Source organism: Aphis gossypii, chromosome X (genome assembly GCF_020184175.1).
Source record: "Aphis gossypii isolate Hap1 chromosome X, ASM2018417v2, whole genome shotgun sequence".
NCBI classification, from domain to species: domain Eukaryota; kingdom Metazoa; phylum Arthropoda; class Insecta; order Hemiptera; family Aphididae; genus Aphis; species Aphis gossypii.
The window spans coordinates 39,178,742-39,206,363 of NC_065533.1; the positions used below are offsets into that span (position 1 = coordinate 39,178,742).

Below are 27,622 nucleotides of genomic sequence, written 5' to 3' on the forward strand. Positions count from 1 at the left end.
AATTCATGTATAGTCAGAATGGTAAAAGGTTATTAATAGTTGATAAATATAAATTTTTTTTACATTATACTGCAAAAAGTGGCCAAAAAACTTGGCGTTGTATTAATAATAAGTGTCAAAGTAAAATTTACACAAATAATTCAGAGGATGAAATTATTGAAAAAAATGTAGTTCTAATTCACAATCATGATGAAGATACTACATTAAATCGCCAAGAAGTCAATAATTTATTGAAAAGGAAAGTAAGTGAAGACAATATTGTAGAAAATACTTCCAAGTTTATTTCAACTGAAATCAAAACTTTTAATAATGACAATAATTTAAATACAACTGATGTCTATTATATTAAACGAAATGTATATAATGCACGTAAATCTATTTTGCCACCTTTGCCTAAAAGTATTGAAGAAGTTCACGATACATTAAATTTAATGGATATAAAAACAAACCGTTCTGAACAATTTGTTTTATTAAATGATCAAGATAACCATATTATTATATTTTCTTGTATAGAAAATTTAAAATTTCTTTGTTCTAACGAAAAAATTTTTTTAGTTGATACTTTTAATTATTGTACAAAATATTTTTTGCAGTTATTCACTATTCATGGTTTTAAGAATAAAAATTATGTACCATTAGTCTTTGCTTTGCTTCCTGACAAAAATAGCCATACTTACAGTACATTATTTTTAAAAACTATCAAAATTTGCTTGCAAAATAATTTACAATTTCAACCAGTTACAGTTGTGGTGGACTTTAAAATTGCTATTCATAATGCAATTAAAAATATTTGGCCAACAGTGCAAATTCATGGTTGTAATTTTCATTTATGCCAAAATTGGTACAGAAAAATTCAGCAATTAGGCCTAACGAATGATTACAATAATGGTAAATCTGAAATTGGAAAATTTTTAGTTCTCACATTCGGTTTACCATTATTGCAAGATGCTAACGATATTGAAGATTGCTTTGTATTTGATTTGTTAGAAAATATGCCATCTAACGATAAAGTCCAACAATATTGCGACTATTTATCTGAAAATTATACTTTTTCGTTTTCATTATTCCCTCCAAAAATGTGGTCTTCTAATGATACTACTAATGCATGTGAATCATTTCATTTAAGATTTAATAGTAGTTTTTATCATCATCATCCAAATCTCCATTTATTTGTGAAAGTTTTGAAAGATATACAGACCGAAACATACATTAAAATTAGAAGCAGTCATACAACACAATGCAGACAAACAAAAACTATTTCTAATTATCAATTTATACTTAATCAAAAATATAAATATATACGAGGAGAAATTTCACGTTTAGAGTTTATCTCCAAAGTATGCCATAAAAATATACGTAAATGATTATGATTATGACTTGGTATTGTTTTATTGAATTTTTTGTTATTTTTTTCAAAAAATTTTTATTTTAAACATATATGATTTTGATTATTGTTTTATGGTATTTTTCAAACAATTTTTGTTTTAGAATTAAATAATTATGACTATTGTCTTATTATTTTTTTCAAACATTTTTTGTTTTAGGATTAAGTGATTATGACCATTGTTTTATTAACATTTTTATTATATTTTTCAAACAATTTTTATTTTATGTTTTAATGTATTGCAAGACTGATATTTTTTACAGCAATACGAGCGGTATTAATTTTTTGTAGTAGTTAACACTATTTTTTATAGGAGTTAACACTATTTTTTATAGGAGTTAACACTATCTATAGAGTATAGACACCGTGCAGACATACACTAGCGCTCGCGGTTGTGTATGCATGCCGTTTTTGTATGATAATGTTATATGGATATTGTATTATGGTATACTATTATTAATAATTAAAACAATTTTAAATACCTATTTTTAATTATTTGTATTTATTGACTCTATATCTCTTTATTTATTACCTATTACCTATTACCTCTCTATTTATTACCTATTTGTTGTTAAAAATGAGTAAAATCTGCTGTGTTGTTAACTGTAGTAATACTTATAAAACACTACAAATGTTAAGTTTTATAATTTTCCAAAAAAGCCTTACCAGAGTGAATTAAAAAAACAATTGATTTATGCAGTTAAACATTTAGAGTAAGCTAAATAAAAGCATAATGTATTTGTTCATGGATAATGTATTCAAATTTAACTCTGTAAATCTGGTTTTAGCAATAATGGTCAATTGTGGTACCCTAAACCTCATTCTGTTATTTGTAGTGAACATTTTGTCATTGCTTGTGGTCCAGATATATCTTGTTTAAATATGGATTCTTTATTAGGTTATCATTCTATAACTAACGAGGCACAATTAAAGATTTAACCAGTACTATAGTTAAAGTTTTCAACTTGCTACTTTCATTTATGTCTGATTCTTGTTACAGTACTGTGAGTAAAGAAAATAGGTTAAGGATTTTTCTCATCAAAATTAAATTGGGTATATCATATTCAGCTATTGGAGTATTATTTAATGTTAATCGTACAACCATGTCAAGAATATTTTATTCTGTTCTAAATTCTTTAGTGAGCAAAACAAAACATTTTATATTTTAAAACTTTGGGAATTTTAAATAAAATAACCATAGATTTGTTACCTCATGTTGATGATATTATGCATGTATGTTGTGTGTTAATTAATTTACAAGACCCAATAATTAATGATTAACAGTGTAACATTTATTTTTAAATCATATTATTCTTAATTAACAAATTCTGTAAAACTATTACAATGTAAAATATTATTAATATTTAAAATTATGTAAAAAAACAAGTATATCTTATTTATTTAATATTAAATGTTCCATAGGTTTTATAAACAAACGAACAACTTAATAAAATCTTTATTCAAGTATACATTTTGGTAAGTAAAAATAAAAATAAAAATAAAAATATTCCAGTTTTTTTAAAAGGGTTTGTAAAAATAAAACATTCTTCTCAATTGTAATCACTAGTGGGTCTATTTTATTGTACACCAATAAATCACAATGACTTATATCAGTGCAATACATTAAAATTTGACACTGAGTATAATATTGATGTGTTGTTTTTAAAAAGATTTTATTATTCTTATATCCTAAGTAAGGCACATTACACTTTTTTGTTATATAGGTTTATTTTGGCATGATATTGGACATTTAACTTCTAAAATTTTTTTAGGAACTTTATTTTCAATAACAAGACCATCAGGACTTGCACAAATCCATGGCCTTTGTGAATGAGTGATACTCCACACTTAAAAATAATTATATTACTAAACATTTTGCTATAAAACATGATTGCTTCACTTTCATACTTATTACCTTAAGACACATTAATTTTTCCATGATGATCCAATTCTTTTTCTATTAGTAAAGGCTCTGCTAACCTTTCTTGATTTTCAACCAATACATTTTTGCAAGTTTTATCTTATGAGCTTTAACGCTAGCTGATATTCTATTCATTCAAACTTCTTTCCATTTTTTACTCTCAGACTGCATTTTAGTCTCATTAAATATGTCTATAATTTGTGTTGAATCAACTACAATATTATTCATATAAAATTTATTTTCATTCAAGTTTAAAGGAAATTAACAACCTATCATTGGTGGTAAGGCAATATCATATGAATATTGTTTAGTGAGAATAAAGTTTAAAAAATCAGTGTCTACTGACTTTTCCACCTTGTTTAACAAATCTAATAGACATCTCTGACACTCAGTATCAACCTCACTTTGTACTTCTTTTTCAATCATTTTACTTAGAATACAAGGAATTTCTAGGATTTTATATTCATTCACAAGTTCTTTATGACTAATAGTTCTGTTAGTTGAATTAATTTCAGATTTAGAATAATTTGAAAATAATAATAATAATAATAATTTTTTAATATTTTTTTTTCTTTCTAGGAAATAGATTTTCAATGGTTCTGCCTTTTTTGTACTTAACTTCTGCTGATTTTGAAGGCTTTCCCCATTCTTGTTCTGCATTTGTTTTTGAATTACTCTCTTCATTATTTATATAATTAACAAGTGCAGCAATGTGCTTACACTTATTCCCAGCTCCAGCAGGGCATTCACAAAAACAATGAGTTACATTTCTAAAGGGATCTATCTATAAATACAATTTAAGAATTAGAATAGTTACTTAATTTCATTTCATTTTTGTACATACTTCAAATGTAACTTTTTAAGGTGGCAGAGTGACTGACGTCTGCCTAATAACATAACCATTCGGCTGTTGTACTTCAGATACTGTTTGCACATGACCACTTTCAAACAACTTAAAGCCCTTATTATTTTTAAATTCACAATTGTATGTAATGTTTCTATAACCACAGTTAAGGATGATATCTGGTTGAATCATTATGAAGTAGAAATCTCAAATCTATTTTAGTATGTGTGTAATATAATATGTTCATGTAAGTAGGAACCTTATTACCTTAATATATGTATAACAGTAAACAGTAGATACAATTTAAAACAAACTTAACAAACTGAATTAATAAAATATAAATTGTAATTTATAAACTATTTAATCACCAATTGATATATTTCATAGTAAGTAAAGTGACTACGAAAAACATAACAAAAGTAAATAAAAATTTTTTTAATAATATAAATAACCATGGTAAATTATTTAATTATCATACAAAAGTTGCGTATGTTCACTACGACGGTGCGCTGTTTTCCAGCGGCTGCACAGTGCCTATTGTAGGAGTTAACCCTATCTTTTGTAGGAGATTACACTACATTTGTAGGTGTTTACCATTCCCCGTTTATGTACCTCGAAAAGGTAAACATTATTTACCAAGAAATTCAATGATTGCCATTAAACGCTCAAATACATTTTGCCAATGCCGAGTTTCATTATTTAATACACGTTAGCTACTAATGGCTGTACAATATTACTTAATACATGATAAATTTATTGGAGATTTTTAAAAATTATACAACTTAATAGTATAATATAAGAATAATGAATAAAACAATATCTTTTTTTTTTTTTTGCTAGAAAACATTCAATACTGATCTCACATACTTAAAACAATTACCATTAGTTTTAAAATTTAATTCTTCCGTATTAAATTATTACTTGATACATGATAAGTTTATTTGATATAAAAATATTAATAATTTTTATATTTTGACTCAAATTACATATGTACCTACACAAATGTACCTATTTGTGGCGCAAATTATTACAAGTAATAAAATTGGCCAAAAATACCATCTCTCGTTTCTAAGATATGATAAAGACCATAGTGGCTTAATGTTGTTAGTTGAAATTAATCTATGTTACATTACCTATTATATTATTTTTATTATTATTATATCACATTATTTATATAAAGTACATTTAGATATTTTATTCTTTTAAAAAATTATTTTTAAAGGAACCTAACCTATCCTTAATATAAATATTTTAATAACTGAGAAATAACTCATTTGAATATTCAACTGCGTATGAAAAAAAAAAATAATAAAATAATTATCCACTAAATAAATTTATCACCACGGATAATAACTTTTAAAGGCTGTCCGTAGTTTACTCAACTGTTTACTATCCACGGAATTAAAAATAATAACTACATACCTACCTTTAGTATTTTGTTTACTTTTGGACAAAGCTTTAATCACGTATGAGGTTTCTTTTCAATTAATAATTTCAGAATGTCAAAAACTTAATTTATGTTTTAATCCTAAAACTTTTTTCTGATTTTGAAAAGGCAATTCATGTTGCCGTAAATTAAGTTTGGCCATCAACACGACTTAGGCGTTGTCGATTTCATTTGGGACAAGCATGGTTTAGAAAAATCCAATCATTGGGTCTAGTTGATGACTATAAAAATAAAAACTACGAAATTGGTAAATATTTAAAAACTTTTTTTGGGCTTTCGTTTTTAAATCCACCAGATGTCAATGATTGCTTCACTGATGACTTAATTTCTATTTTACCTCAAGACTATCGAGTGGAATGTTTTACTGGCTACATATTAGAAAATTACATAACTGAAAGCTCACAATATCCTCCGGAGATGTGGGTCTCATTTACATATTCATTGGCGAGGACCGCTAACAGTTGTGAATCTTTTCATTCAAAAATTAATGCCATGTTGTATTCAGCCAAAATTTGAATATGATAATTCATAAAAAAAAAATAGCCATATTAATTTATGAAATTTTAAGTATAGGTAGTCATATGAAAATTAAAAGTTGATAGTGGTTTATCTAATAAATATAAGAGTAAAAATATGAAAGAGTTTTACAATTTTAGAACAGTATGGATATTAAATTTAAAAAATAAAATAAATTCAATACTATTGTATAAGTCACAATTATATACAATGAAATGGTAAAATCGAATTTAAAATAAATTGTAATAAAATTCACCATATTACTTATGCTATCTATAAATTTTAAATTTGAGGACATGCAAAAATTCAATCTTGTAGACAGTAACAAATTATAATAATAATAATAATATTTATTATTATTTTAATAACTGAATTATTATAATGCAATACAATACGCAAATCACGCCTTGTCAGCGGTACAATTCAGTAATATTTACTAAAATATACAATATTTTGCTGCATTTTTCTTCATATATTTCTATATACCTACTTAAAAATAAATAAATAAATAAATAAAAACATTAATTAAAATTAAAAATCAAAAAATTCGTTGTCATTTTTCCGCAACTTCAGTTCTGCGTAGTCTGGTGGTAAAAATCTGGTGTTAGTTGGTCTAAAAGGTGACTCCGTTTTTTGATTAATTATCTGCAACCAATTAATAGCGCTGTACCACGTATGATTCTTAATATCGGAAATTCCATTTTTCAAATTACCTAATCGTTTGGTCAAGTCGGTCTATAAATATAAAACATAATATTAAGAATGCCGTTATAATAATTAAAATAAAAGAATATTATTTTAGCTCCTAGTTTTGGAGTATATATTTTATATAAGTAATGTTGGTTAGATGGAAAATGTAGGTATTACTTAATAGGTAAGTAGTGGCAGAAATATCAAGATACAACAAATTAGAAAAAAAATATTTTAAACAAAATTCACATTCAATAGGTACCTACTATAATATATTATTATTATATTTTATTTTAATAATAAAAATAAAAATAATGAGTTTAAAATAATTTTATACTAAGAAGATTTCACTAGAAGACGTTAATGAAAATGTCCAGTTTTTATTAAAATGCTGTGGAAATTAAACACTTTGCATGTAAGTACAGTAAAAATATGTTCCAGGTGGGTTTAACTTTGTGAAAACGACAACCTACTACTTGATACTTTTAAAACCTTACAATACCCGCATTGTGAGCTGCTATTTCAAAATCTATCATTGTCAACCAATATCGGTATAGCATTTTTGTGTTTAAAAGTCCATAAAAACAAATAAAAATGGCATATAAAATCTATTTAAATGAATGTGTATTGCATAGGTACATTTGAAGAAAATATTTTGGCACATATGAAAAAGTTCCATCAGAAAAAAAAATGCTGATTTATTTAAAGCAGACATATTAGTAACATTCTTAGAAATAGGTACTTACACTATATTTTCCACCCATGAAACAACATTTTTTTTTTTTTTTTTTAAAATTATAGTTTTTGCTTTGAATAAAGATTTTGGTATTTTAAGAAATATTTTTTGTCTAGTTTCATACATGCTGCTCTGAATAACCTAACGTCTAAATAACGTAGATGCTTTGATTTTGGGCAGTTATGTAGTTCATGTCGTATTTATTTGGTTTTACGTCAAGATCAATAGTTTGCGCTTAAAATGTGACATCGCTGTTTATTTAGTTATGGTTTTACCACTAATGCATCATGATTATGTTCTCCATTTATTAAATTATTAGTTATTTTCATAGCTACAATACACTTACGACTCATGCAACGAAAAGCTTTGATTATAATTTTGTTGTTCTAAATTCATTAAATTTATATTAGTTAATTGTTAATTTTCTCATGTCAAGTGTAGTGTTTGGCCGTAGGTAGCATTTTTATCCAAAAATGAGATACCGTTTTCCTCCACAGTTCATTTTCCACCAATAAAGAATTAAGAATAAAAGAAAAATGTTTATATTTCACACAAATAAAATAAAGAATTATGTAATTCATCAGCAAATATTTGTTTAAATTTATTTGTGTATACTACTGTTTGGCAAGTAAAATAATATCAGCAACACGATAATCCATCAAAACGTATTGAAATATCTAAGACTCCAAACATCCATATTTCTGCTTCATAAAAATCTATACGTAACCATAAGAACCATCATAATGATGATAGTTTAAGAGGACGTCGTACCCGCATGTGTTGTCTCCGTCTTACACACGTATGACATAGCAAATTTTCGTTTACCAGATTCAAAAGTATGCTGTTAGTTTTGATATTAGAGTGAATTGATCTATTATATAATTTAAAGGTAAGATTATTATCTAGGACCCCATGAAGCCTTTTATTGATATTATTATTTTTAATTAAGTTATAATCATTTTAAAATAGAGTTTAAAAAAGGAAATGCAACCTTTTTTTTGCAGGAAAGTGGACGGTGGAAAAATACGGTATATCATTTTCAGAGAAAAATGGACTCGCCCTAATGTTTATGGCACCCAAATTTGTTTTTACAGGTAAAATTAGGGCCAAGCGTCCAAACGTGCTGCTTTTCATATTACCCAATATTAGATATATGGTCCCTATCAAACAATTCTTAATAATATGAGTTCCTTCATATAAAGTAAAAAATGACTGCAGTGAAATCATAACATTATTATTTTAATATTGTCACGCTCACTTGAACTAAATTTTGAATCAGGTTTCGGAGTGGTGGGCTGAACATGTTATCCATTCGGTATTCACCTCTCAAGATTCGCCCAAACAACACTCCGACGTCTGGTCCTATAAACGGTGGACGTGCAGCTGCCATCTCATATAGCATGATGCCCAGGCTCCAGTAATCTACGGCCAAACCATAGCCACGGAACCCAACCATCTCAGGTGGCATGTAATCGGGAGTACCACACAAAGAATATGTGCGACTGGCCCGCCCAATCAGCTTACTTTCACCGAACCCTGATAGCCGCACATAACCATTGACGTTGACCAGCACATTCTCAGGCTTGAGATTTCGATGCACCAGACCTGTAGCGTGCAAGAATTCAATTCCTAGCAAAATCTGTCGAATATTAATTTTTTATTTCAACAATCATTTAAATATCAGTGACATTTTTCATATTAAAATTTATTTCTGATAAGGTATAAACGTTTTTCGTACGGTTATATTTTTTATCAATATTAAAACATAATATCCTTGACTTTTACAAGTAATTCAATGAGTAGATTAAAAAAAAAATGAACGTTAATTTAGTACTTAATACAGGAATGGATTATGATAACAGGTATAGACATAAAGTTGGAACTCCGACTTTATCTGATCAGTTACAAACTGGTTAGGTATCTTTAATTTTTTTTTCAACCAAATCTTAACGATGTAAAACTTTTTTGTTAGAGGGACGCATAGAAAAATTTAATTTGGGTAGCAGCATAGAGGTGATAGTACATGCACATACTGTTTCTTCAAAAGACTGAATATCATTTGTATCCTCTTCAATATACTATCAAATAATTTTAAATCGAATACTTTTTTCTGTTTTACACATAGGTATTGCAATATTTTCGATTAACTACTAAAACATTATAATTAATTATAATTTAAGTTCGATTAACTTACAAATATGATGAATGTTGAAAAATTTAAAGGATAAAAAATGTACAAAAAATTAAATGGTATTAACCAAAATCAATTTTCAATTATTTACGGCCATCTACATCCCTGAATTACAGTTTGCAAGTTTGCATGTTGCCCAAAAAATTTGTTAAAAATTATTTTTATCGATGTTTAAAATTGTTTACAAAAAAATTGCTCTGATTTGTGATTTATGGGATGAAGTCTGGGTTCCAAATTCAGGTAAGTATATTATAGCACCCGAGACCTACGTAACAGGTCATAATATTATGATAAATAAATCATAGTAGTTATAGTTTAATAGTAAACCTAATTCAACCTGAGCTGAGAAAAAACGGACCACGTTCTCGCTGAGCCTTCCGTATTCAGACACCAGCTCGAATAGAGTACCGATAGAAACCATGGGCATGATGAAGTACAACCATTCAGCGTCTGCCGCCCAGCATTCCAATCGGACTGTGAATGGGAACGTACCCATCGCCGCCATAACATTTCGGTCGGCGTTCACATTTCTCGGTGAAGTGGATGCCACTCTAGCACTTACTGCTTTCACAGTTTTTAACTCACCGGTAGCACAATGTCGAGCCAACACCACATGGCCGAAACTACCCGTCCATAGCTTTTGAGCAAACACCAAATCGGATACTGGAATAACGTCCATATTTGGGTTACCATACCTGTGGAAGACATGGTAAGCAATTTAAAAATGAATTAATAACTATCATTCATTGAGTTTTTATATAAGAAGATATAAAATGGACTTGTTAGCTATGGTCAGGTTATTTTTTTTCTTTTGAACGTTCAAATAACAACCTAAACTGTTGTATTATAATAAATAAACCTTAAATCATACATCGTTTTCGATTTGATTTAAAAATTTAAACATAATGCTCTCAAATAAAAAAAAAACTTACTTAGTTATAAACTTTTGTTTTTCAAACTCGATATATTTATTGATGTTTTTTATTTCGATTGACTCCATTAGTTATGGAAACTAATAAATTGCAAATTTTAACCCCGTGTATTTAAATTGAGCAAGCAAAAGTAATAAGTGTATGTAAACTATTGAGGGTAAAAAAATCAATGATATTTTTAACAACTGTCGCCGTATAAAACAATGCAATTGAGAATTGTATTTATTCATTATTTAATAAACCATAATTTATAGAGACAAAAACCATAGAAACAGAAAGACTTTTAAGATTATACAATACATAAATATTGTATTATTTTTTTTTTTAGTTTTGTAAAGAGAAAGATTGTAATACACTAATACTTCTATCAATAAGTGAATAAGGTATAAGTAAAAATGCCTTTTTAATGCACTTTGAAAATGATCAATTTTTTTTCATACGCTCAAAAAAGAACGTTTTTGTGTCTGTGTACACCATATCTTATCGAAATAATCCTTCAATTCAAAACTTCAGGGGTGGTTTCTGGTAGCAAATTGAACATCATTGGTACATTATAAAGGTAACAAGTAAGAAGAAAGTTGTGGTTAGTAAGAACCACCTTTTTCACAACCTATAGTGTAAAATATATATCATAGGCTGACAAATCGTATCAGAATCTTTTTCCGTATACAATACTACCTACCTATCATTGCATTCAAATTTAACACACTCATTATAGTAACCTACTCTGTGTGCGAGATCCACTCAATAAATACAGTACAGTTAGAGCGTTACCCACTAGACCACCTTTTTTTCAATATTGAATCATAAATAATAATAATATATTATAATTATTAATATCATACATTTTTTTACATACAATTATCAAAATATTGTTTACATAACCTCCTGAGTCCTGGGATAAATTACCTCCCCCCATAAGTTCTTCTAGTTACATTTTAAATAGTAAACATCTTAGAAATATAAGCATAAATTGATTCCGACAGACACAGACAAATCGACAAAACATTCTCTGAGCGGATGGTCTATCGTGTCGCACCGTGTCATGTTGTGTCTGAACGGTGCTGACCGTTTCGGTGAGTATAACCGTATAAAATTATATGAATATAATATTTTGTCTGTTTTAAAGTTTTCTGAAGAAGTCGTAGCAGCACATTGTACATGTATAGCTAGGCTTGGGGAATGTTGCTCGCATATCGGCGCTGTGCATTTTTATTTGCAATATGCTTTCTTAAAAAAAAAATGATACAAAGAAGTCTGTAACTGATGTATCTGCGTACTGGACTGTTCCATCTAATACAAATGATAGTTCACAAAAAATTAGTGAAATTGATTTTAATCAACCAAAAAAAATAGGCAACAACCATCCTAAGTCATATAAAACTAAAGCTGATTATATTAAAAACCTTCCAATGACTATTAATGATACACAACATTTAAATTCATTTTTAACTAAACTGGAGAAAGTTGATAGCAATGCTGCAATTTTAAAGGTTATAACGCCCTTTAATTTAAAATTTAAAACTGACTTATTTCCTAAAAGTTTTATGGGAATGTATAAGGATGAATATGCTTTACTTAGTAAGGAAGATCTTGTAATCCTAGGCTCTAAATTAGACTTTTCTTTGACTAAAGATGAATGTGAGAACATTGAACTAATAACTAGACAACAGGCAGAGTGTAAAGAATGGTTTTACTATAGAAGCGGCTGTATAACAGCTTCAAAATTTAGAGAAGTCTGTTTCACAAAAATATGTAGCTCAAGTATAAGTCTTCTTAAGGCAATATGTTATCCATTAGAAAAAACTTTTAAAAATCAAGCCACTGTATGGGGAACCACACATGAAAATGAAGCTAAAGCTTTTTATAGTGAAAAATTAAAAAACGACCATATACATTTTTCTGTTATAAATAGTGGATTTATTATAAATCCATGTTTTCCATTCATTGGTGCAAGTCCGGATGGTATAATAAATTGTGACTGTTGTGGTACTGGTGTCTTGGAAATAAAATGTCCATATAGTCTTACACAAAATAAAAAAAATAGAAAATCTTGATTGTATATTAAATGGGAAACTGAAGAGAACACATCAATACCATTATTAGATACAAACACAAATGCTTTTAAGTGGTTTTAAGTATGGAGATTTTATTATATGGCCACCTAATAAGTATTATATAACGTGTTAATATTGATTATGAAATATGCAATGAAATTACAAGCAGATCAAAATGGTATTTTTATGAAATTATTCTGCCTGAATTGCTTGGTCGGTTTTATTCTAATAATCAATCCATTAAAAAAAAATATACTAAAAGAAAGTGTGGTAAGTAAAAATGGTTCCTATCAATACTGTACATGCCAAAATGATACAGGAGGGAAAATGATTATGTGTATTAAAGAAGGATGTGCAAACTTGTGGTATCATTATACTTGCATTGGAATCAAACGTAAGCCTACAACTAAAAAATGGAAATGCGAAAGCTGTAAATAATTAATAAAATAGATTTTTTACTTTTAAATATATATGTAAAATTAAATACAGTATTGTATTGAATTAATTGGCTAAGGGTGATTAATAAACGTCAACACAATTATTGAAATCTTATAACATTTAATAGTGTTGCTCGCAGTTACCTACATCACAGTACACTTCACTCGCTGATCTAATGACAAGTATCTACACTGCATCATTTAATAAAACATTATAATACAAATAACAACCCCACATATATAATATAGATAAACATTTTTTAAATTTTTTAATCTAACGGTACAATAGAACTGCACATGTTAATGAGAGCACAACAAACTGTAACTATTGAATCTAATAAACATGAGTTGTCATCTTGGTGTTTGAGAGTTGTTATTTGCACTGGGCCATTAAGAATTTTATACTTAGATCTAGTGAGTCCTATTATACGCTCTACATGTATTCTAACAGATGCTTTTTTCCGTGTTTCTTCAATAGAACATGGGTGTAATTGAGGAAGACCCCTTGTAAAGGCAGGTATTTTCAAAGTAGCAAAATGAAAACCTATACTCTCATTTACAGTGAATCCCCTATCTGCAAGTACTACATCCCCTGGCGATAAATTTTTCAAAAACATACAGTTTTCGGTTGTGTGTTTGTCACTTACCCTACCACCCCATCCTTCAGATATAAATGATACTACCCCTTGATGTGTAATAGCAATCAAATACTTAACAGTATTTTTGTTTTTGCAAGAAGACCAAGTTTGTGCTTTAGCTCTTAAATTACTAGGTTTATCAATTCCGATTTCAAAGCAATCGATAATAACCGCAACTGAGTTACCTAAAGCATTAAAAAATGAACGTGGCATTAGATAACGTAATGCTTCCCTGTCTGGCCAGTAAATTAGTTTTTTAAATGCATGTTCTAAAAGAAATATAACCTTACGAAAAATAATTGAAGCTGAACCACAAGTGATATTAAACCTATAGCCTAAATCAACAAATGGCATGTTTAACCTTAATTTCATAAGACATAACAATAATTTTTGAAATTCAGTTAACCTTTGGTCACTAGAAGTTAGTGCAGGTTTAATTTCCTCTAATATTTATAAAAAGAGATCCATATTTTCTAGGCCAGTATAAAATGCTAACATTTTAGGACGACCATTAAATGTCTCTTCACTTAAATTTAAATAATTTACTTCTGAAGTAAGTTTGTTGATTAAAAAATCTTTCCTTACTACTTCTTGTTCTAGTGTCTGTAAATTAGCCATGGTAATTGTTGTTGAAGTTGATGTCTCTGTTTCCATGCTTATATCCACATTTTCTCCATCACTAGAATTAGGAACAGTGACAACAAGCAGAGCTGTAAAAAATACTTTAAAAAAGTATTTAGAGTAATATCCAAATACTTATTTATCCAACTTATTTGAGTATTACTCAAATACTTTGAAATATTTTTAAAATACTTATAAAAAAAAAAATAATAATCTGACGGTCACAAGCAAAGTCATAAACATAATATTTTAGTTTAATAAAATTATATATTCATAAGTATAAAAGTATTTCAAATACATTAGTATTCAATACCATAAAAAAGTAGTTATTTTTTATTTTATTTTTTATTGATCTTATAAAACATCGGCTTTTGTGGCCATTAGTTTACAATTTACAGTAATTTAAAAATATATACAATTACATATTATGTATCTAGTGGAAAAGGGCTTAAATTAGGTTGTATAGCTGGATTTCTTTTATATACTGTATGATGTTGTGGATTGATTGGGTGTCCGGTCCTAATGCTTCTCCGATTTGTTGAGATACGTCGTATTTTTTCCTCATGTCATCATATTTTCGGTATTCAGTAATAATATGTTTTACTATGAGGTCCACTCCACACATTTCGCATATGGGGGGATAATTTTTTTCCATAAGATGCCTATGTGTGATGAAAGTGTAGCCTATTCTTAGACGATTTAATATAGTTTCCTCTTTTCTATTAAGTCCGGGGTTTTTCCATGTCTGTATGTTGTTTTTTATTTGGTTTAACTTTGTATGCTGGTTTATCCATTGTATGAGCCATTTTTGGTCTAGGACTTGTTTGATTTGTTTTTTTTGTCTTCGTATGTGTATATATTGAGTAGTGGGGTGTCTGGGGAGGAGGCAGCTTTTGACGCTTCTAGGTCTGCTTTTTCGTTGCCTTGTATGCCGCAGTGTCCAGGAGCCCACATATAGCATATATCCATCCCCATACCACTTGCTTCATATGTTTTTTCTTGTATTAGTTTGGATATGTCAGATGGGTGTGTTATGTTTTGGATTCTTGTGATGCTGCTGAGTGAATCACTGATTACGAGGTAATTGTTAGGTGTTGTATCTTTATTTTGTATTATGTGCAAAGTCGCATTATATATTGCCAGTGCTTCAGCTGTGTAGATTGAGCATTCGGGGGGGTAATTTGTAAGTTGTGATTGTATTTTCTGCTACTATTGCAATCCCTACGCTGTCTGTTGTTTTAGATGCATCAGTGTAAATATGTTTTCTATCAGGGTATTTTTGTATTATTCCTTGGAAAAGATTTTTGTAGATATTAGGATTTGTGTTGTTTTTTTTATATTCTGTTATTTCGATGTTTGTATTGATTTGCATTAACCAAGGAGGTATGGTTTGTGGTTCTCTTGGTACTATTTGTTTTATATTAATTTATAGGTTTTCTGCTTCTTTGATTGTGTTGTCGATGTATTTGATTGCTGGGTTGTTCTCATTTTTTAAAGTTCGGGATGCATAGAGTATATTGTTTTGTGTTCTCCTTATGTCGGGGGGGGGGGGGGCAACATGCAGGGGGGAGGTATGTCATTGATAGTGTTTAAAACGATGGCTTGTTCTTTTTTTGAAAATTGAGTGTTGGCAGTGGTTTCAGCGAAGGTTTTTAATTGAGATGTAGATTGTGTATTTTGTTCTTGGGAATTCATGATTGATAAAATTGCCGTAGCAATAATATCAGATATTTGCACCGATGTGCGCTGGCGGCTTAATTAAGTAATTACGGGTCAAGATAAGAAGTTACATGCCTGCAAGATGGTTGCTGTTATGATGATATAAATTATATACTGCTATCGGAAGCTAATAAATACGTAACACACATGCGTCTTGGACGGAGGTCAAACACGTACTGAAAAAAGTAGTTAAATAAAGTATTCAATATTTAAAAAAGTATATGAATACCAATATTCAAATACTTTTGCTCAAATACTTTCACCTCTGGACAACAGTATCATTTTCCAAGTCATTTGGAAACAAAATGGTTGGTATCAATGCCATTTGTTTAGTAGCCCTATGGTATCGCTTAATATCTGGTGTAGTTGTAGCACCTATTTAAGTTTTAAATAAAATCAAACTTTCATTAGATAAATCTACAACCTAAATAAAATAAATGATAATTTCTTGTTATTGAACTCTTAATTGTAATCTATCAAATGGCATGATTATATTTTTATTAAAGATGTATAATTAATACTTCCTATTATAAAACATAAAATGATTAACTACCCTTATTAGTCTTGTAGTCCATGTTTATTGATGGACACCAATCAAGATGTTTGTTATAAGTATAGCAAGCTGGTTTACCTAAAGAACAAGTATTACAAAAATAGGTAGGAATGTCATACAAAATACAAAAACACTTTTAAAACTGATAAATTATACAAATTCTTACCACTTTTAAAATGAGAAGAGCATATACGCATATCATCAATCTGCTTATTCTTCAAATCAAGTCTATGAAGGGATTTCAGTAACATATTTCGTTGTTTCTCTAGTAGTTTTTAAAGATCTGTTGCTGCACTTTTTTTTTCGGGAAAACGGTAAAATGATACATTTTTATTGGTTGTTTTATTCGTACAACCATCAACTGCACAAACAGTTAGCATATTTAAAACTTTAAACAACAAATTAAAAATTAAAAACTACACAGGTCCGTACCATACAATAATACAAATCAAAATGTTTGTACCATCAATAAGTAATAACGTAATTATGATAACAGAATGGCAGCCATACTATAATGATCAATTAATAAATGGACTGGTTATAGAAAGAGAGGTACGTATGCCAACATTGTTAGAAAGAGATAGCATACAACTTAAGACAGCGGCCATATTATAGGATTATAATATTATCAATTATCATCCATAAACAAATGAATTATTATGTTATCACCTCCCAATTTTGCTTATCATTCCATGAGATATCTAATTTTTTCTCTATGATTTTCTTAAACTATACTCTATCTCTTTCATATACATGTATAATATCTTTGATCTCTTTCTAACAATGTTGTCTTACAGAGACATAGGCGGGGTGTGTGGGAGGCGCAGTCCATTTATTAATATGTTTATGGCGAAAACCTGTGCACTACTTAATCAAACAACATTTATCTGTATTCTTTCTTTGTGTCTTTTTTAGTCAAATTAACAACAATTTTGTCGTTTCATAATTTATTGCCATAAAAGAAGATTGAGTTTATTAATAAATATATATCAATATTACTGCTGAAATTTCGAAATGAAGAACATCTATGGCGTACTTCTTTTGCTAAATATCAATCTCGGTAAGTACTTGTTTAGCACACCGCAAAAATTATGGCAGTGACGTTAATCAGACCAGATTCCAAACCTGTTGTCTACTTAATTAGTGGAGAGGTTAGAAGTCATACCCATCATTATTATTATTAGTTCTTACCTGACCTACTTATTACAGCATTAATTACCTATTTTCTGTATTATGATCACAAACATATCCGTATAAGTTAAGAATCAAATATACAGATCACCAATACAAATTTATCAAATATAATATCTCCCTATGACAAACACTTATCAATAAATTACTACTACACATTTACACTGTTGTCAGTTATAAGAGTTGCTTAATATTGTATAGCACTTAAAGAGACTTATGCTTATTTATAATATATACTGTAGTAATAGATATAATATAATATATGAAAGTAGATATCAAGTTTCAAGTTTTAATAAGAACTAAAATACTTATAGTACACCCTATACCTATCTACTTGTTATATCTTAGTCCAGCGGTTAACTTACTAATAATTTTATCAAGCTTTATGTCCTTAAACCTTGGTGCTTAGACTCACCCAAAAAACTCCTAGAATCAATATCAAAAATTTTAACAGTAATTAGGGTTTTAATTTATGAACAAGCTACCAGTTCAGCCTAACACTTATAATGCCCATACTATATATTAGAGAAAAATAAATACTTTACATAGGTACGTTGACAATTTTTAAAAATACAAGAATTTTATTATTTTTTTTACATTTTACAGTTATTTTAATATTAAATCATCATTTTATTATAAATCTGTATTATTGGATACTATTCCTCCCCTATACCTACTAAATACCATATAAACTAATAACAAAATAATTATTGAGATACTAGCGATTAATCCCTATTTATAATAAATAATAACAAAAATAAAAAATAATAATGTCTATGTATAATAATGTATGTTATGATAAAAAAATGATTTGGTTAATAATTTATACGATTTTTTTCTATCCATTATCACAGTTATTCAATAGAAATTGGAACTGTTAGGAATTTTTTTATAAAATTAAATATAATATAATTTTATTAAAATAAAAAATTTCATTAAATTAATATTAATTTAACTAATAAGTGAAACTATTTAATTATAACATTTTATGTTTAAATTATTCAACTTATACTATTAAAAATGTACATCAATAATAGTAGTTTATTTGTATTTATGCTTTAATACTTTACATTTTTTTCTTGCTTTCTTAACATGTTTTTAATTTTAGAACTGATGTATAAATTTGCCAATTTTAAAACTTTTATGGATTCATACTCTATTTTTGTAGATAAATATGAAATAAGATAAAATGATAATATGTGCAAACAAAAAATTACAGAATAAATGTTGTTTTTGAATACTTTCAATAAACTGTTGAATGCTTATTTTAATGTCTTATTTTTCATGATTTTGATGTTTCAAAGAATATTCTAAAGACTATGTAATCTTACGCTGTTCAAACTGAACAAATTTTATTATTATTAATTTATTAATTTTAAATAAACAAATAAATAAAATCCACTAAAATTTAAATTTTGTTAAGTTTACTTATTATGAAGATAATATATTTGATAATACATACTAGTATTTATAATCAATGATAATATGTTGTTTTTTTATTACAAACATAGCATAATTATATATCACAGAATCATTTTGTGTTTTTTATAATAATATAATGGTCAATCATTCATCATCAAATTTAAAGATTTTTAAGTTAAACATTATATTAGATTTATATAACTTATGTTTTTATATGCTACTATATTTTTTTATATTTTTCATGTTATTTTCTGCTATAAAATTTAATTTTCAATGAAAATCTACTAGAAAACATGTATAATGTTTTTTACTTTTAAAGATTATGTTAGGTAAAATTACTGCAATATTAAAACTAACACAAAATAGATTTTACTTAATTCAAATTAACTTTGTGGTTTAAAGATGAATACTCATAATTATTAATTTAATATATATTATAAATATATAATATTTTTTAAATAATTCCTATCGGTTAAAAATATTAATAAAGATTTAACATCATAATTACTAACTACTATACTACAATAATACCTATAAAAACATATTATGTATGATACAGATATGTTGAATTATAGATAATTATACACATTATTCGTAAAAATTTTAATGTTGCATAATCTAATTAATAACAATAATGATTCAATTTTAATTTTAGCTTATTCTCAAAAAACGCCATTTATATCACATATTACACAAACACTTGTAAAAGATATCGGTGATGACGTTGAAATGGCTTGTTCAACCGTATACTCCAAAGAGTTCAATGTTTTATGGGTTAAGGTTACAAAAGATCAAATAGATGAATCTATTGTACTTTCATCTGGAAGTACAATTATTGTCAATGATCCAAGAGTGACTTTGATGTCAGAAATAAATCCAGATGGCAGTCGATATGTATTACAGGTAACTAAAGTTATGAAAAAAAAAGTTATAGTCCCTTGTGCCTATTAAATAACTATCAAATTTAGAAATAATATATATTTTCAGATTCATGATATTCAGGAAGTCGATGCCAGTATCTATCGCTGTGAAGTGATGATTGGGTTAAACAATAAAATATCTGCTGACACCGAGTTATTGGTGCGTAGACCACCATTTATTTACGATAACTCCACCAGATCATTAGTTGTAGTAGAGGGTCATTCAGTGCAACTTGAATGTTTTGCTGGTGGATATCCTACTCCAAGAATTTTATGGAAGCGACCTAACAATGCAATTTTATCTATAGGAATATCAATGTACAGGTACCAAAAATAATATAAAATACATAAATAAATTAAACATTATTTTAATCATAATTTATTAACTATTAATTACATAACATCGGTGAAACTGCAACACCTTGAAAGGAAAAATTCACTTTTTTCACTTTTTTTAAGACACATAAATGTGTTAATAAAATTAAATGTATCATGACACAATACCTCATATCTCCGTGTCATAGTGTATCATGATATACGGATTAGTGTCAATAATTTTGATAGATGACATACCTACGATGTATTGTTTGAACATTTATAACCTTTTTGAAAATTAGATATACAAGATATTTACACAACAGTATTATAGAGTATTTTTTTCCGAATATTTTGATGTATATATCTAATTTTCGACTTTTTTTGACTATTGAGGTATTGGCGGTATTGCAGTTTCACTGACGATAAATTAATTATGCATTAAATCTTGTAGTGGTAACATTTTGAAAATTCCTGCTATACAAAAAGAAGATCGTGGAACTTACTACTGTGTAGCTGAAAATGGTGTTGGCAAAGGTACCAGACGTAGAATTTCCATAGATATAAAATTTCCTCCAGTAATAACTGTTTTACAAACTAGAGTGGGACAAGCTGTACTTTATGACACATTTCTTGAATGTCATGTTGAGGCGTATCCTCCACCTGCCATAGTTTGGATGTATAATGGAGTACAATTATCCAATAATCAAAATTACTTGTATGTTCTTAATTATTCTTATCAATGGAATAACATTTAATTTTCTTTTCTTTTTACATTTAGGATATCAGAATTTGCTACTGCTGACGACAAAATAGACATGAGTTTAAAAATTATGAAAATTATAAATCATCTTTATGGTGATTATATCTGCAGAGCATCAAATATTTTGGGAACTACTGAAACAACCATTACTGTTTATGGTAAATATTGTTTTCATAAACATATTATGTATAAAATCTTATATATTTTAATTTGTTTAGCTTAAGTTGTATAAGTAAAAATGTAATATAAAAAGATTTTAAATGTTTAATTTACATTTATGTTCATTGATGTGAAATTAAATGAAATCAAATTTTTATAAAGTTTCTTACTGAACCATACTATACAGATTAAACACTGTACTAATGAATAAGTATTTATGGTATTAAAAAATATGTTTTTTTTAATAATGTATTTTTATCAACTGATTTTACTTTTTAACTACATTATTTTAATTTTTACTTAAAAAATAGTTTTTTATTTCAAGGTTTAAAACGATTTATTTTTTCAACAATTAATATATATTTATTAATTTGTTATATTTGTTTATTTTACAGAGACAGTATTACCACAGTGCCCTCCTGTCTGTGAAGATTAATCGACAAATCAAGCTGCTATTTTTTTCTAGTTGTAGCAGTTTACCGGTATTATATTTATATACATTTAATTTTTTTTTTCTGTCCAAATACAATGTATTAATGATGAAGTAATAGAATTAAAAAATAACATAATAATGATTTCCCTTTATATTGAACAATTTTAATTAAATTTAATATACAATTTCAAAAGATACCATTGCATTTAATGTCTAAATTAAATATATGATACGCTTGTAAAATATTGTTTAGATGTACCTATTTATGTAATTAAATATTATTTTAATAATTATGTAACTTATTAAATCAGTTGCAACGAAAAATTGTGAGCCAAAAGCCTTTTAAGATATAATAATAAAACTTATATATTCATATATTTTAGTAGTATTGTTGCAATATCACAAAATTTAAATCATTATCATTACTATTTTTAAACTACAAAGTTAGAAAGAATTAATTTTACAAAAAAAAAAGTTAAATGTAATAATGATATAAACAACTAACTACACATAATTTATCATTTTAACTTAAAAGGATAGATAAAAAAAGTTTATCTATATAGCAGAAGACATAATTTGATCAGCTTTATGGTTATTATATTTGTAATTTCCTATGAAGTCTATATAAGTCTATATCTTCAGAATAAACAACTGAATTCGATCACTGGATTTTGATCATTATTAATGACTTAGGAAGTTAGAACATTAGAATAAGCTTGGATAATTTAAGTTTATTTAAAGCCAATGTTGAAATATACTGAATTTTTTTAATTGGGTTTCTAGTTTATGATTCTTGCAAATCTTTAGTCTGTTTATTGAATCATAAAATGGAGACTAGTATATATCTCTACATTGTTTTAACATAATATTTTAATTGTTATACTATTTTTGCCAACAGTATAATAACCAAATGCGCTTAATTCAGACATTTTTTGTAAAGCAAAATTATAAAACTGCAGCTATCTAATATGATATAAAAATACTCACAATTTTTTTTAAGATTATTTTATTTGAGTATCTAGTTTTGTACACGATTACACATTGGTTATAAAATTTATATATAATTTATAATGACTATAGTAAACCAATTTAAAAGCGAGCATTTCACATGACATATCTGTTCGGCGTCACTGATAATAATCTAATTTATTTATAAATAATGATTATAAAATAATTCAACAAAAGTGAACATGTAAAAAAATAAAGACATCTATTGCCTTTATCAATTAATTAAATATTATGTTAATTCCGACACAATAGTTATAACTACCTACACTAACTATATTTTTTTTTATATTAAATTTGTATTGTCATCCATCTCGGTACATCGAATAGTACCGATACTTATTATGATCATTACACCAATTGATCATACATATTATTATGTACATATTATACATATTATGGTCAATTATTTGTAACTATTGTATCGGAATTAACATAATATTTAATTAATTGATAAAGGCAATAGATGTCTTTATTTTTTTAATTAAAATTGTCATAATACATCATTTCTACTGATATATTATATAACTGTAATTCCCACTTTTTGGATACACTGTTTCTCATAAACATAACCTCAATGTCAACGAAAACCTGTACACTACTTTTTCAAACAACATTTATCTGTATTCTTCCTTTGTGTTTTATTTAGTCAAATTAACAACAATTTTGTCGTTTCATAATTTATTGCCATAAAAGAAGATTGAGTTTATTAATAAATATATAACAATATTACTGCTGACATTTCGAAATGAAGAACATCTATGGCGTACTTCTTTTGCTAAATATCAATCTCGGTAAGTACTTGTTTAGCACACCGCAAAAATTATGGCAGTGACGTTAATCAGACCAGATTCCAAACCTGTTGTCTACTTAATTAGTGGAGAGGTTAGAAGTCATACCCATCATTATTATTATTAGTTCTTACCTGACCTACTTATTACAGCATTAATTACCTATTTTCTGTATTATGATCACAAACATATCCGTATAAGTTAAGAATCAAATATACAGATCACCAATACAAATTTATCAAATATAATATCTCCCTATGACAAACACTTATCAATAAATTACTACTACACATTTACACTGTTGTCAGTTATAAGAGTTGCTTAATATTGTATAGCACTTAAAGAGACTTATGCTTATTTATAATATATACTGTAGTAATAGATATAATATAATATATGAAAGTAGATATCAAGTTTCAAGTTTTAATAAGAACTAAAATACTTATAGTACACCCTATACCTATCTACTTGTTATATCTTAGTCCAGCGGTTAACTTACTAATAATTTTATCAAGCTTTATGTCCTTAAACCTTGGTGCTTAGACTCACCCAAAAAACTCCTAGAATCAATATCAAAAATTTTAACAGTAATTAGGGTTTTAATTTATGAACAAGCTACCAGTTCAGCCTAACACTTATAATGCCCATACTATATATTAGAGAAAAATAAATACTTTACATAGGTACGTTGACAATTTTTAAAAATACAAGAATTTTATTATTTTTTTTACATTTTACAGTTATTTTAATATTAAATCATCATTTTATTATAAATCTGTATTATTGGATACTATTCCTCCCCTATACCTACTAAATACCATATAAACTAATAACAAAATAATTATTGAGATACTAGCGATTAATCCCTATTTATAATAAATAATAACAAAAATAAAAAATAATAATGTCTATGTATAATAATGTATGTTATGATAAAAAAATGATTTGGTTAATAATTTATACTTTTTTTTTCTATCCATTATCACACTGTTATTCGTTAGAAGTTGGCTCTTTTATATTAATGTTATAATTATAATCATTAATCATTAATAAAAAATATATATTAAATGTTCAATTTTGGAAACTAATACATACTAGAATTTATAAACAATGAAACATTATTTTGATATTTTAGATTTATATGAATTATGTTTTTATGTGCATTATATTTTTTTAAATTTTACATATAATATTCTGCTATAAATTAAAAATTTCAAAGAAAATCTACTAAAAAACATGTATAATGTTTTTTACCTTTAAATGTTATGTTGGGTAAAATTGCTGCAATATTAAAATTAACAACACAAAATAGATTTTGTTTAATTCAAATTTACTGTGGTTTTAAAATGAATACATCATATATTCATAATTATTAATTTAATGTACCTAATTTTTTTTATTTAATAGTATCATTTAAAAATATTTTCAAATATTTATCAACATAATTATTAACTAGGTACTATAATACAATAATACCTATCAAAAATATATTATTTATGATACAGGTTTGCTATATTATAAAAAATTATACACATTATTTACGAAAGTTGTAATGTTGCATATTTTAATTAATAATAATACTGATTTAATTTTAATTTTAGCTAATTCGCAAAAAACGCCATATATAACTCATATTACACAAGAACTTGTAATAGATATCGGGGGTGAAATGAATTTGGATTGTTCAACCAAACATTCCCAAGAACCAAATAGTTCATGGGTTAAGGTTGCAAAAGATCAAATAGATGCATCAATTGAACTTTCGTCTGGAAGTGTACTTACTGTCAAAGATCCAAAAGTTTCATTGATAACAGAAATCAAGCAAGATAGCAGTCAATACATAATACATGTAACTAGTTATGAAAAAAAATATAAGTCCCATGTGCCTATTGAATAACAATCAAATGTAGAAAGAATATATTTATATATATTTTCAGATTCATAATATTCAGGAAGACGATGCCAGTATCTATCGCTGTGATCTGATAACTGGGTTTAATGCCAAAATATCTGCATACACCGAATTAATGGTTCGTGGACCACCATTTATTTATGATAACTCCACCAAATTATTAGTTGTAGAAGAATATCAATCAGTGCTCAAACTTGCATGTTTTGCTGGTGGATATCCTACTCCAAGGGTTTTCTGGAGGAAACCTAACAACCCAATTTTATCTATGTGAGTATCCATTTATAGGTACTAAAAATAATAGAAAATACATAAACAAATTAAACATTATTTTAAGCATAATTTATTAATGATTAATAACATAAATTAATTATGCATTATATCTTCTAGAGGTAACATTTTGAAAATTCCTGGTATAAAAAAAGAAGATCGTGGAAACTACTACTGTATAGCTGAAAATGGTGTCGGGAATGATACCAGCCGTAGAATTTCCATATCAGTAGAATTTCCTCCAGTTATAACTACATTACTAACTAGAGTGGGACAAGCGGTAAATTATGAGGCATATCTAGTATGTAGTGTTGAGGCTAATCCTCAACCAGCCATCACTTGGATATATAAAGGAGTAGAATTATCTAATAATGAACATTACTGGTATGTTCTCAATCTTTGTTATCGATGGAAGAACATATAATATGATTTGTTTTTTTTTTGTGTTTAGGATATCGAATTTTGCTACTGCTGATGACAAAATGGATAGTAGTTTACTTATAAAAATTAAAAATTATCTTTATGGTGGTTATATCTGCAGAGCATCAAATATTTTTGGAGCTGCTGAAATAAAAATTACTGTTTATAGTAAATATTGTTTTCATAAACATATGCATAAAATCTCATGCATTTCAATTTGATTAGTTTAAGTTGTATAAGTAAAAATGTAATATAAAAAAATTTTAAATATAATTTTACATTTATGTTCATTGATGTGGAATTAAATGAAATCTAATTCTTGTACAGTTTCTCATTGAATCATACTATACTAATTAAACACTGTACTAATGAATAAGTTTTTATGGTATTAAAAAATATGTTTTTTTAATTATGTATTTTTATGAACTGATTTTACTTTTTAACTATATTATTTTAATTTTTACTTAAAAAATAGTTTTTATTTCAAGGTTTAAAACGATTTATTTTTTCAACAATTAATATATATGTATTCATTTGTTATATTTGTTTATTTTACAGAAACGCTATTACCACAATGCCATCATCCTGCCTGTGAAGATTAATCTACCACGCTAGTTGCTGTTTTATTCTAGTCGTTGCCAGGGTCGGATAAGGAAGGTATCGGCTCACCGAGTTTTAGAATTTTAACCGGCCCTAAAAATGTTAGCGGCCTATTTTTCAATAATATAAAATCATTAATTCATATTTATATACATTTTTGAGCTGTTAAGAGTAACAGAGTTTGGGGTATTCAAATATTTTCGACCATGTATTACTAAGTCTGTCCAAATTTTAAGCGGCCCACCGAGTTCAACTAAGTAACTCACCAGGCTTATCCTGGTCTGGTCGTTGCTGTTTACCATTTTTATATTTATATACACTTAATTATTATTTTTCTATTTTATTATTTTAAGGGCAATAAAACACGTACATGTTATTATTTATATTAATTATACTTAACAAATATGCCTACTAAATATGTTCGAAATAATTCTTAGAAATACCATACGTTTCGTTTTGAATATTTTTCCTAAATGAGCATGTATGTCAATGTATGGTCAATTGGCGTGATGACTATGATAAGTATCGGTACTATTTGGTGCACCAAGATGAATGACGATACAAATTTAATATAAAAAAAATATGGTTAGTATAGTTGTATAAAAATAACTATTGTGTCGGAATTAACATAATATTTAATTTATAGATAAATGCAATAAATGTATTAATTTTTTTTTTCGTACACTATAAACAAATTACTTTATAATTTTGCTTATCTTTTATTTTACTAATTACTAA

The 27,622-nt window shown here is 27.0% G+C and overlaps 2 protein-coding genes, 1 long non-coding RNA gene and 3 pseudogenes across 11 annotated transcripts; 3 read left to right on the forward strand and 3 right to left on the reverse strand.

Moving 5' to 3' along the window:
- Positions 1-1,961: 1,961 nt before the first annotated feature.
- LOC114129473 (uncharacterized) lies at positions 1,962-2,515 on the forward strand (annotated as a pseudogene).
- A 325-nt stretch (positions 2,516-2,840) lies between these two features.
- Positions 2,841-4,547, reverse strand: LOC114129470 (uncharacterized; annotated as a pseudogene).
- An 838-nt stretch (positions 4,548-5,385) lies between these two features.
- LOC126552707 (uncharacterized) lies at positions 5,386-8,961 on the forward strand. The gene is made up of 3 exons (XR_007606121.1): positions 5,386-5,843; positions 8,543-8,632; positions 8,818-8,961. It is a non-coding gene; the product is annotated as an uncharacterized LOC126552707 (long non-coding RNA).
- LOC114129426 (cAMP-dependent protein kinase catalytic subunit beta-like) lies at positions 6,457-10,890 on the reverse strand. 5 transcript variants are annotated; one of them, XM_050207455.1, is made up of 5 exons: positions 10,662-10,890; positions 10,067-10,424; positions 8,797-9,177; positions 6,826-6,847; positions 6,659-6,757 (listed from the first exon to the last, which is right to left on the reverse strand). In XM_050207455.1, the coding sequence occupies exons 1-5, from the start codon at positions 10,727-10,729 to the stop codon at positions 6,750-6,752; spliced, it is 837 nt and encodes a 278-aa protein (XP_050063412.1). In that variant the 5' UTR covers positions 10,730-10,890; the 3' UTR covers positions 6,659-6,749. The 5 variants fall into 5 exon arrangements, with proteins under 5 accessions (XP_050063411.1, XP_050063409.1, XP_050063410.1 ...); XM_050207454.1 differs by having other exon boundaries at positions 6,457-6,847; positions 8,797-9,120; positions 10,088-10,424; XM_050207452.1 differs by having other exon boundaries at positions 6,457-6,847; positions 10,088-10,424.
- LOC114129468 (lachesin-like) lies at positions 10,302-27,563 on the forward strand. 5 transcript variants are annotated; one of them, XM_050207457.1, is made up of 8 exons: positions 10,325-10,438; positions 17,602-17,746; positions 19,955-20,202; positions 20,287-20,543; positions 20,989-21,252; positions 21,316-21,455; positions 21,852-21,938; positions 23,544-23,647. In XM_050207457.1, exons 2-7 carry the CDS (start codon positions 17,701-17,703, stop codon positions 21,890-21,892), a joined length of 996 nt encoding a protein of 331 aa, XP_050063414.1. In that variant the 5' UTR covers positions 10,325-10,438; positions 17,602-17,700; the 3' UTR covers positions 21,893-21,938; positions 23,544-23,647. The 5 variants fall into 5 exon arrangements, with proteins under 5 accessions (XP_027850019.1, XP_050063414.1, XP_050063415.1 ...); XM_050207458.1 differs by lacking the exons at positions 19,955-20,202; positions 20,287-20,543; positions 20,989-21,252; ... (1 more) ...; positions 21,852-21,938; positions 23,544-23,647 and adding exons at positions 25,287-25,534; positions 25,623-25,864; positions 25,985-26,248; positions 26,316-26,452; positions 26,843-27,563; XM_027994219.2 differs by lacking the exons at positions 17,602-17,746; positions 19,955-20,202; positions 20,287-20,543; ... (1 more) ...; positions 21,316-21,455; positions 21,852-21,938 and adding exons at positions 25,287-25,534; positions 25,623-25,864; positions 25,985-26,248; positions 26,316-26,452; positions 26,843-27,563 and having other exon boundaries at positions 23,544-23,688.
- LOC114129427 (uncharacterized) lies at positions 13,425-16,937 on the reverse strand (annotated as a pseudogene).
- Positions 27,564-27,622: the final 59 nt, after the last annotated feature.